Source organism: Parasteatoda tepidariorum, chromosome 2, assembly GCF_043381705.1.
Source record: "Parasteatoda tepidariorum isolate YZ-2023 chromosome 2, CAS_Ptep_4.0, whole genome shotgun sequence".
Lineage (NCBI taxonomy): Eukaryota > Metazoa > Arthropoda > Arachnida > Araneae > Theridiidae > Parasteatoda > Parasteatoda tepidariorum.
The window spans coordinates 40,081,774-40,093,627 of record NC_092205.1 but is presented as its reverse complement, the minus strand read 5'-3'; the positions used below and the strand labels follow the sequence as shown (position 1 = coordinate 40,093,627).

At 28.3% G+C, this 11,854-nt stretch overlaps 1 protein-coding gene across 5 annotated transcripts in view; it reads left to right on the top strand.

The window, feature by feature from the left end:
- The first annotated feature begins 2,406 nt into the window (after positions 1–2,406).
- LOC107439498 (WD repeat-containing protein 44) overlaps positions 2,407–11,854 on the top strand; it is a 36,899-nt gene continuing 27,451 nt past the window's right edge. For 2 of the 5 annotated variants that reach the window (XM_071177471.1, XM_071177470.1), the window contains exons 1-6: positions 2,429–2,628; positions 4,904–5,026; positions 8,525–8,603; positions 9,300–9,380; positions 10,108–10,581; positions 11,632–11,760. In XM_071177471.1, coding sequence (XP_071033572.1) covers positions 4,959–5,026; positions 8,525–8,603; positions 9,300–9,380; positions 10,108–10,581; positions 11,632–11,760 — 831 coding nt within the window. In that variant the 5' untranslated portion in view covers positions 2,429–2,628; positions 4,904–4,958. Of the gene's footprint in view, positions 2,629–2,835; positions 2,862–4,903; positions 5,027–8,524; positions 8,604–9,299; positions 9,381–10,107; positions 10,582–11,631; positions 11,761–11,854 lie in introns of those variants that run through there. The other 3 variants (XM_043048263.2, XM_043048261.2, XM_071177472.1) reach the window with 3 other exon arrangements.

Below are 11,854 nucleotides of genomic sequence, written 5' to 3'. Positions count from 1 at the left end.
TGGCGGGCACTTAGGGTTTGTTCCATTGGCCACAGAAATGCCAGAACTGCTACTCTCTTCTCGTTACCCAGTGGGCACCTGTTGCGAAACCACGGCGGTGGAGCAGCGTCGTCCACGTCACACAACCACTAACCCGTTTTTTATAGGGTGGGTCACATTTCTCAAATTCACACAAGGAGGAAAGGACATAGAACACAGAGAGAGAAAGAAACATACATGCCCTGAGCAGGATTCGAAACCGCGGCCAATGGCTCCACAGTCAGACACGCTAACCACTCGGCCACCTGGTCGACTTTTGTTGAATATGAAATTAACTGTTCGGAGTAGTATGAAGGTATAGAATAGATGTCCTGAAAATTTGAAAAGAGAAAGACGTTAATAAGTAGAACTTTTTTACTCCTCATTATAATCTTAGAATGTTACGAATATTAGAGTTGGAGAAAACTGAAGTTCCATTCTCAATAATGAAGATTTCTATAAATCGAGCCTGATCATCATTCACTTCGAAAACAAAATATCAGTAGAGAGATAGGCAGAAAGTTAAAGTTTGATCCGGCCGTCCGGTTTCAGAAAGCTTCTCATTGTTTATATTCAGTTAACCATTCATAAGGTACATATTAAGTCAAGATATTTAGATGTTGATGACTGTGTGATTCATGCGTTAGAACCAATTGGCGGAAAGAATTAATAATAATATAACTTTTTTTTAACTTTTTTTACTGTTTAATATAATAATTTCTTTTTTTTCATTTCGTAAAATGTCAGGATTTAATGAACCCTCACACTGTATGCACTATTGGTTTCGAGTGACACTGTAACACTACAATTTGGAATAAAATATTTAGCGTTTTCATCTGGAGGGAGAGCACTTGAGCCTGTCATCCAGTAAGTTGGGTGAAGATCAATAGAGTTCCGAAGATGCCAGGAGTATGGTACTACCATCATTACCTGGATACCAAGGTGGAGTATCGTTCAAACTCACTAAATGACTGTGTAAGTAATGACGGGAACCAACTGAATCAGAAATTTACCTTTCTGCTCGATAGCGAGCGTTATGTTTCTTAATTAAAGATGATTAAAGTTTCAAAGGGGATCGTTCATAAAGGAAGTTATATTTGTAAGGAAGAAAAAGCTCGTAAAAATATGACGAGGGGATGATAAAAAGTTTGACATCCCACATTTTGGCTAAAATATATATATTTTAAACCAACAGATTTTAAAAAAAATTATTTATTTCAAATCTTTTTTTTCTCACCTTTTTCTTCAAAATAAGCACACATCTAATCTTATATTAGTGTTACGCTCACAATAATTTCAATAAAATAAAGTTTAAAAATAAAATTTGAAAAATAAAATTTGAAAAACAGTTTTGACTACGAGACGCACACTACAGATGGAGAAAAAATGCATTTACGGTGGTGTATAATAATTTATTGCATAAGCTTTCTTTTTTAAACTCTTACCATAATATAGAAGTTTAAAAAATATTGAAAAAAATCTAATGTTCTAAAAGAACATTACAAACAAGTTACAGCAAAGAAAAAAGGCGTTAAACAATTAGGTAAAACGAACAAACTTGTACCAGATATTTAATCTAAAGAGGAATTATAAGAAAAAAGTGCAAAAGAGTTTCCCATTTAATGTATTAGTGGTCACTTTATTTCATTTATTTTAAATAATCCATCTAAAATAAATTATTAAACACACCAGCATTTATCCATTAGACGTTTAGGTTTCGACCACTAAGTTTCTTTTTTCTAAGGTCCCGCATTGGACTGATCGTACAAACACGGTTCTCAGTAGAACACCGAAGTCTAGCATCACTGGCTGCGCTCATGCAGTAAGAGGGTGGGCAACCACTACGATCAGCCTGCATAGGGGCCGAGGGTGCGTGGTATCGATCCTGGTTAAATTGTTCTTCCGTGAAATGCTTGACTTCACGTGCAGGTCATCTGGCTACCAAAGCAGGGGTGCCATCCCCTCCGCACAAGATCAAAATTGTGATGATATGTCTTCGTATCATCCTCAGGGATATTTCTCAGACAGTCGCCAATAGCCCATTGTGCAGATCTAGCGTGACGTAAATAAAGAACCTACCTACTTTCGTTGAAAGGTGATCAACGTCCTCAAAAAACTGAGAAGCTGGTAGCAGAATTTTTTAAAGAATATTCGAAAATTCACCTTTTTTACCGTTTAAACAAAATATTTCCGTTAGAGAATCAATGTGACGATTCTCTATTCTTAGAATATTAATTTTTAAACTGTAAAATAGTTAATTTTTACGTATCGAAATTTTACGACAAATTTGTGTTACTTTGGGACGCTGGTCCACTTTCTTTTGCCTCTTATTATTCCGATTAAACAAAGAAATCGAAGTTAAAGTCAATTTTTGTATTTTTCGATTTAGTACCTACATCTAAACTTCTTTCATCGGGTGTTTGATAGGATTGTTTTGATTACGAACTTCATTTTTTCGTCAAATATAAATTTCATTTATCATAAAATTGGGGTTATTTCGTTGATATACATTTTACTTTTAAATTATAAGAAAGTATCTATGAACTTATAATTCAAAAATAAACATATGAAATTGCACCAGTACATTGCTAGTCTTCAATATCTACAACAGTATGTTTCATTTCCTGATTTGAGAAATCTAAACAAATAATTCAGTCAAAATTAAGTCTATAAACTACCTTTTATTCTTCTAAAATGAATATTTTATTTTATTTAGAATATTTTATCCGTAGTTTTAGTTGCAATCTAATAATGTAAGCAACGAGGATAAGAAACAAATTAAAATCTGAACTTCCTAATCCCGTGATTTTTCGTGATTATTAATAACTAGGGTATTAATTCAAGTATGATATTTAGAGTTTTAATTCAAGTATTTTCTATAAAATTTGCCGTATTATTTTGTTAAAATATTGTTCATTTGTTACTAAGCATTATATCCATAAGCCACTGAATTTTTTTTTCTTTATAAATTTAGACTGTGCTCAGTTTGCGAAACTGAAATCAGAACCTTAGTGTTACTAAATTTAAATCAAGCTTTGTATTTCTATATATTTTAAATACTTAGTGTGCTAACTCAATTTTTAAACATGCTAACAGTGATTCCACTTGATTTTAGAAACTGTGGATCCCCCAGAAATTCCAAATTTCTATTTAACATATGAATTCTCTACCTCTTTATCCATTTATTTACTTGCTCATTTTTAGTTCGTTTATTTATGGAGAAATATGTAATTACAAAATAAGGAAAAGAGTTATATTTGACCTATTAAGGTTTTTAATTAGGACTGAACACTTGCATAAGAAAAAAGTAATGTAAACTCAGAATTATTCTAATTTCTCTTTCATCAATTTATAAAGATCTAATTTTTCTATAAGCTATTAATAAAGAAAAATTCTGATATATGTAAGGTTTGGTTACAATTTTGACAGGTAATCTGTTGGCATGCTTTTTTTTCCATTTTTGTAATTGATGTTTATTTTTTTCGTTTATTTATCTCCTTGATCTCGTACTCTCCTTAATATTTATTTTTCTTTATTTGACATGCTACTATATGTAAACGGAATCACTGTACTAATCAATGTTTACATTAATTTTTTAATTTATGAAACATCCTATTTGAATGTTGATTTCTTTTAAAAGCATTGATTATTATTTAAAATTAGAGATTTCATAAATGTGTAAATCTACTTGTGTCTTTCTGTGTTTATTTGGAAGTTACAGCTCTCTATGTGCTTTATATTTTTTATTTACTTTTAGTTTGCACCAATTATTGTTACAGTTTGTGTTCTTTAGTAATATTCCTAATTACTGCGACCCTACCAATATGTAAAATACTTTTTTCTATTCCATGGAAGCAATGTTGTTTAGAAGTCTGTAAAATCTCTCTGAACTAAACCATTCACTTAAATATATGGAGACCAGAGTTTTTTACCTTGCTTTTAACAGTTAATTATTTTAAAACTAATTGTTGAATGCTTTTTTTATATTCCGGTGTATTTCCCGTAAATTTTTCTACTTTCAATGGCACATCTCAAGTTACTAAGTCTCATAGTTTTTGCGCAGCAAACCAAAATGTAAAGTTGAAATCTCAGAACAGTGTTAGTGCTTCAAAATTTTTAATATAAAGAAAATAAAATTCATCAAATGTCACTTAGAAACTTCATCCACTTAGCTCTTTAATTTAGTCAGAGAAAATATGAGTAATGTAGATTTGGTAGTAGTAGATTTGAAATTATATTAATTTGTTATGAGATACTTTTTAGTTAAAATTGAATAACTTAACTAAGTGTGAATTGACTGTTTATTCTCTTGTTCAATTTTAATAAAATTATAGGTATGTTAATGATATAATTATGTTGCTTAAGAAAAATCATTTGTTATAATAAATAAATTCTATATATGTCAATGTTATGTAATCAATAGAATTAGAACTTCTGTTAAAAAATTTTGAAGTTATAATTTATTGTTTTTATTTATTAATAATAACAAATGTACATAAATATAAATTGATAAAGTGTATATCAATAAAGTGAATGAAATGAAATTAAAGAACAGTAAATGTAATCCAAAATCAAATATTTATAAAAATATAAAATGATAAAACTACATGATAAAAGATAAAACTAATTTTTTGAGCAAATGATAAAACTAATTTATTGTTAAAAACACTTTTTTGTTGATTTGAAGATACCTGAGTAAATAACTTCACAAATATGAAGACCTACATAAATATTTGTATAATCTAAGTAAAATTTAATTTTTATTAATAAGTAGTTAAGCATTAATTTATGGTGAATAAATGTTTTTTCATGAAAATTTTATGCATTCATGTTTTGATATTTGATTGTGATCATTGTTTTTTATGCTATTTCTTTGTGCTTCTAGGTTTAAAAGATGAATCTACTTACTAAATCATAAGAAGATCTAAACATTTTATAAAATGTCATCTGAAAGTGATTCAGAAGTATTCTTTGATGCTGAAGAAAGTACACCTGTCCGTTCAGTCAAGTAAGTATTTTGTAGTCAAGTATCTTGGCTTTTTCTCTTGTTTTTGCTCCCCTTTCTTTTCTTTTTTATTGAAGTAAAAATATTTTAATTTCATCCTATGTTAAATTAACCTTGTTCCTATCAAGTGTATATGTACATTAAATACTGCTTAGTACATTGAATACTTGACTGAATATTATGTGGAAAACCAAGCATTTTTTTCTTTTTTTTTTTTGCAAAACCTGGATCTAACTGTTTTTAATAAAGGAGAGGTCATAAAAATTAACTAGCTAATAAATTATGCAGACGCCCGGTGGCTGAGTGGTAACGCTTTGCGCTCCCGTGCCACGGGTCTTGGATTCGATCCTCGGNTTTATAAGGTCTGACAATTTTTCTGTCGGAAAAAAAAAACAAATGAAACTTTGCACAAAGTAGCTCCACAGTGCATTTTTTTTCACTTTCCGTTTATTTGCTATTAATTTTAAATTTTTTTTAACGCTAACATGATATAATTGTTTATTAATGTACTAATAAAGAATTTTGCACTTACGACAATTGTTTTATCAACATCTTTGCATTTCACAGCTAAAGTTTCCACGCACACTTTTCGACAGCCGACGTCCTCGGAAAATTGTTGACATTGGATGAACGAAACACACTCTGAGATAGTTTTAAAATTCGAAAAAATGTTTGTAGTAATAGAAGAGACTTCTATCTTCAAATTCCACACATTTTTAACGTGAAATAAACATAATACTGAATAGCAGCACTTGAAAAATGCCGAATTCGAATTTGCACAAAGTAGCCCTGAATGGCGGTACTTGACTGAATATTATGTGGAAAACCAAGCATTTTTTTCTTTCTTTTTTTTTTTGTTGCAAAAACCTGGATCTAACTGTTTTTAATAAAGGAGAGGTCATAAAAATTAACTAGCTAATAAATTATGCGGACGCCCGGTGGCTGAGTGGTAACGCTTTGCGCTCCCGTGCCACGGGTCTTGGATTCGATCCTCGGCCCGGGCAAGGTTAACTCAGCCTTTCATCCCTTCAGTGGGTCGATAAATGAGTACCAAGCATGCTTGGGAACTAAACATTGCAGGTTCCGCATTTAGCTGACCACCCAACCGAAACATCTGCTCCTGCGCTCCAGAGCCCACGGTCAAGAAAACTGAGATGGGCACAGTAGGCCTTGGCCCTCTATGGGCTGTAGCACCACTGAGTGTAGTTTTAATAAATTATGTAACATCAGGGGTCTGTCTAGATTTTTCTGAGAGGTACCTATTTTGTGAAAATTTAGACATAATTTGTGAAAATTAAAAATAATATTAAAAAATCACAAAAATATGGATTTATGGTTTCTTACAGGAAACAGAAATAAAATTTGATGAAAAAGTATTTTGTGAAACCACCATTTTTCTTGAATTTGTGAAGGTACCTCTAAACGGTAGTAAATTAGGCCTGGACAGACCCCTGAACATGTTAATCCATATATTAGTGATGCGATGAAAACTCCTCACTTTGACTAAATAGAACATGTTGAATAGTTGATAGATTTTATTCTGTTATAATTTGTTTTTATGGAGATTTTTTTTGGTGATGTTTAATTTTTACAAATGGCTTAAGAATTATTTATTTCAATTAATATTATTTCAATATTTTGAGTTTGCTATTTAGTATAATTTGATTCTTTCACTATTTTATCAATATGGAAGTCAATAAATTATATTGAAATAAATTAAGACTGTAATTAAATAGGTTTAAATTTTAAAAAATGCAAATTTCGCTGCAGTAAGTATAAAAATCCATCTTAACTTATTCTGCAATAGGAGATTTAGTGCCATAGACAAAGAATAACGAAATTCATTCTGAATTGCAAAACAGATTAGAATTAAAGCATTCAAATTAAAAAATTTTTCTTTTTTGTAGTAAATGTTTAACTTCTGGAAGTAAATTTATTCAAGAAATATTACATGCATAATTTTTTTTTCATCTTTTATAAGAAAATGTTCTGATGTGACAACTTTAATTTAAATTTGAAAATAATAATTTTATAATTTTGTAGGGAGAATTTTTATACATTACATTAAATTGATGTAAAAATACATTTTTGAAGTTTATATATACTTTGAAAAAAAAATCAAAAACCCTGCATTTAATTGTATTTTTTCCCCCTCCAAGTCATTTTTTATAATTAAAATTTTGCTGAAATCTAAAAAGAAAAATTTGGAATAATCAGAAGTGATTGGTATTATTTTGAATTTGTTACCTAAATTAATTTTTTATTCTATTTCAATTTGTTTTAAAAAGGCTCTTGTTTTTCCTAGCTATCTTCTACCTTATCTGTTGCAATGGAAGGGTTTTTCCCTTTTCTGATAGCAACTCTAGTTTGATTGGTTATATTGAACAGGAAAGTTTCTTGCAAACAATAAATTGATCCTATTTAGTTATCTTTTTTCTCTATTCTAAAAAAACTGTTGCTATATTTTATCTAGTATATATACTTAAGTGTTTTTAAAAAATAACAAAATAATGGTAATCTATATTGCAATAATTTTTCAGTTTAAATTATAATAACTATCTATAGTACAAGTGTTTTATTCGCTAAAATAAATTCTACAAAAGTGTTAGGAAATGCCAAGTATGTGAATAGAAGTTACAAAAATTGATTGTAAGTAATACTATAGAATAATATAAGTAATACTATAGAATAAGTAATACTTATTATTCTGTAGAAAGGATAAATGTTCTAATTAAATATCCAGACAGGAGAATGCTCAGTAAACAAAAAGAATCTTCTACCGAAGAATATCTAGAACTGACAATACCAGGAAAAAAGAACCTTCATCCCATTTTAATTCCTCATTAGCTAACAGCAAACAACATTCACTTAATAATTATGTGGTTAAGACAACTGAAAGGAACCAAAAAAAAAATAATTGCCCAGGCTGTGTCAATCATTTTTTATTTTGCATATATTCCTTTCACTGTGGCTGAATTTGATACCTTCTATCAAAAACATAATAAGTATATATCCAGACATGAAACATAACAGAACATGAAACATAAATATCTAGACAAGAAAAAGCCCAGTAAACAATAAGAGTCTTCTACTGAAAAACATTTAGAACTGACGATACCAGGAAAAAAGTAATCTTCATCCCATTTTAATTCCTCATTAGCTCTTCATTTGCTCTTTCTGAGAGAGATTTCTCTACATTTGCATTAATATGGTAGTGATAGGTATGGTAACAAAAAAAGCAGTAGTTTTGATTGACTTATTTTTCATGACCTATAATATTTTTTGTGAGTAATAATTCCTGTTAATGTAATTATTCCTGTCCTTACATGGTTTTTAAGAAAAATTTAACTTGATTAACTGTTTTCCTTACTATAAAAAATTTTTAACTTTTAAGCTTACCTAGTTCTCACAGTAATAGTGTTTTCTTTATTGTTCTATAGTGCAAAACTGGAACTTGTAAAAAAAAAATTTTCAAATTATAAGAAATGTTTTATTTTTTAGAGCTGCTAATAATGAAGACAAAGTCAAAGAAGAAAAAATACGAGATGAAAAAATTTGTTCAGACACTGCGAAAACAGTTGTATGTTTTATTTATTCTTATTTGATATTTATGAAATATATTGATTTCTAAGTTTTTCTGCCATAGTTTAAAAAATTTTAACTGATTGTAAACCTGTTGAAATCTTATTGATCTTGTTTAGTAGTTATTATTTTAATAGCTGCATTACTTTATTAGTTTTGAAAATATTTTTTCATGCTTAGTTCAGAAAAAAAATTTTATATAATTATTTAAATAACATTTTTTAGGAACTATTTTGATTAGAGATTTTTATGTAGCTACTTGATAAAGACAGCAATTAATTTGTAATGGCTTTTTTTATTAAAATAATGTTATATTACTTTAGTAATTTAATTAACAGTATATTATCGTAAAACCTTTATGGTTATTCGTGTTAAAACTTAATCTTTTTCTTTTTTTCCCACCATTATAAGCAAAACAAAAAAAGTGAAAGTAAACATTCCACTTGAATGATTAATTGTTAAATTATATGACATGACAAATTTCTATTCTTCATTATTCCATCTGATTAGTAAAACATATACGAATGATTTTCATAGCCTGTTTGATTTTTTTCATAATGACAATTTTCAAAAATGTAATTATTGCTATGATGCTATTGAATTCTTATTCATGTTATCCTAAATGGTGTTGATATAATGTGATGTTGTCTTTATAAGTTAATCCTGAAATTGAATTCTTTTACATCTATTTTAGGGTGAACTTATTGCCGATGATTGTGATGTTACAAGTACTATCACTTTGCCAAACATGACTGTAAATGAAGAGGACTTAAAGGTTTTATTTTCTAACCTTATAAATATTATACATTTATAATTTATAGCTGTGTTACATTTTTAAAGCATTAAATTTATTACCTATCTAAAAATGATTAATTTCTAGTCACATTAGTGTTTATTCATTTTATAAAAGAATAAAAAGTCTTCAAATTATAATCTATCTAGTGCTTGTCAAATTTAAATCTATTGTGATTATGGGAATTTCTATTTAGCGGTATCAACTCTACAAGTTTAGAGAAATCTTTTTTTTTTCTTTTCTTAAAAGATGCCTTAATAAGTTAATATGGGGTATCCAAAGTTTTATGAGCAGGAAAATATCTTAATATTCACATTTTGAATTTTTGTGGAACCTGCTGCTGTCCACTGCACACATTTAGTTAACTTCAAAAGCCTGTTTTGTGAAACTACGTTTTTCAAATCCGTTGAACTCGTAACTGAAAATTTTGCAGTTTCCATGAATTAATACATTTATTGTGGTATTTTTCCTCTATTTTCTGTTTCTCTATTTAATAATATGTTTAGGAAGAACTATTTTGAAAAACATACTTTTTTAAATGCCAGTTTTTAAATTAGAAACTTCAGCAAAAATGTCATCACATACCTTTAAACAGTGTTTTTAGAAATTGAAATGAGAGTTTTCTTTAATTTTTATGCATGTAACTATGGTATTGATTTTATAAACCTTTATCTTTGCCATGTTGTGATAAAATTGAACTTTTTCTCAGGAAGCTGCTCGAAAAGCTAAAGACAACGAACAAAGACGGAAGAAAGTGGAGGAAATGAGAAAACTCATGCTTGATGATGATGATGTGTTAGAAATCCATTCTGAGACTAGTAGTTTAGCATCATCCTCTGTTGAAGGCATATATCCTAAAAATAATAATTATGCATTTAAAAAGCCAGATAGAAACTCTAATAATGAAACAAGCAGTGTTATGAGCTTAGGTAAAGTTGGTTCTATCCTTGGTGAACGTGATCATCCTAATGTAAAAGACTTGGATTCTGTGTCCGTTGATTCAAAATATTCAACTAATGACAGAGAAAGTTTGAGGAGCTTTTCTGCTAATTCTCTTCTAACTTCTTCAAAATGTTCAGAGCCTGATGTTGTTGCTAGCACTAAAGGTGAACAAATGCTTCAACCTGTTGCTCCACCAAGAAGAAAGAAAAGAAAAAACCCAGGTCTTATTAAATCTGCATCAGTGGGTACCAATTTCCAAATCCTGATTTTTCTTCTTATTTTTAATAAAAAATATGATAGATGATATAAAATGTCCTGATTTGTTAAAATCATGATTTTTTTCTAAATGTAAATCACTTTTTTTTCCACATTTCGCAATGAAAGTTCTGATTAAATTTATGCTTAAATTTTATTAATATATATTTTATTAAAATAATGCTTAAATTTTATTAATATATCATCAATTAATTATTAGAAGTATTTAATGGTTGACACTAAATTAAGAAAAACTGTGTTATGTTAAATGAAGAATAAATTAATTTTGATCAGAAAACGTTAAAAAAATTGTTTTAAAATTTTTTTGTTATAAGTGTTATATTTAAATAAGCATAAAACTGAATAAAGATAATTGAAATATCTGCTTAATAGTAAAACAGCAATTTTGATAAAACTCATGGAAAATAGATTAGGTGAAAAAAGAACAAAAAGAGTTTTATCACAAAAATTGAGATATTTTAGTATTCAGATTAATAAGGTTCATACCAGTAATGAAAATTTAGTAGTCCAATAAGGCCGCCTAGGTATTCATGTAGTGGTCCAAAAACTTAATATGGTTGACAGACTTGAGGGGGGTATTGAATTTTACAATTGCATCAATAATGTTATGGTACACATCAAAAATTAATAATTACCACCTATTATATCCTAAAACTAATTTAGTCTGTTATCCCATAATGATTAAATATTAGTATTTATTTAAATTAAATTAAAAAAAGCTTAAATAATATCAGTAAACAGATATAAATTTATAGTAAAAGATTTAAAAAAAACTTAGTATATTAAATTTTTTAATTAAGAATCTGTATTTAGTATCTTATTTTGAGGTCTCCCAATTTTGACAAATTGTAACTTTTAAACTGAGTAAAATGCAGTTAAACAAAATTTACTCTTATATTTTTAAGAATTGATTCATTTTAAAATATTCTTTTAAAGTAAATTTCAGTAACTTAAAATTTGTGTTATTAATGTGACTAAAAAATTTAATTTTTTTTTTTTTTTTTTTTTTTTGAAGAATTCAACAATAAATTCCAGTTCTGACTTACCTAGTCCAACAGATCCTGTTGAAAGTCTTGCAAGAGAACTAGAATTTTCTCTTGACTTACACAGTGCCACCAGAGGTCAATATGTTGTAAAACCTCAAGTAAGTTTGAAAGAAAAAATGCTGATAATGTTTTAACTAAGTCAATTTGATAAATTTTGCAGGTAATATTTTAATACTTAAAATGATTTTAACA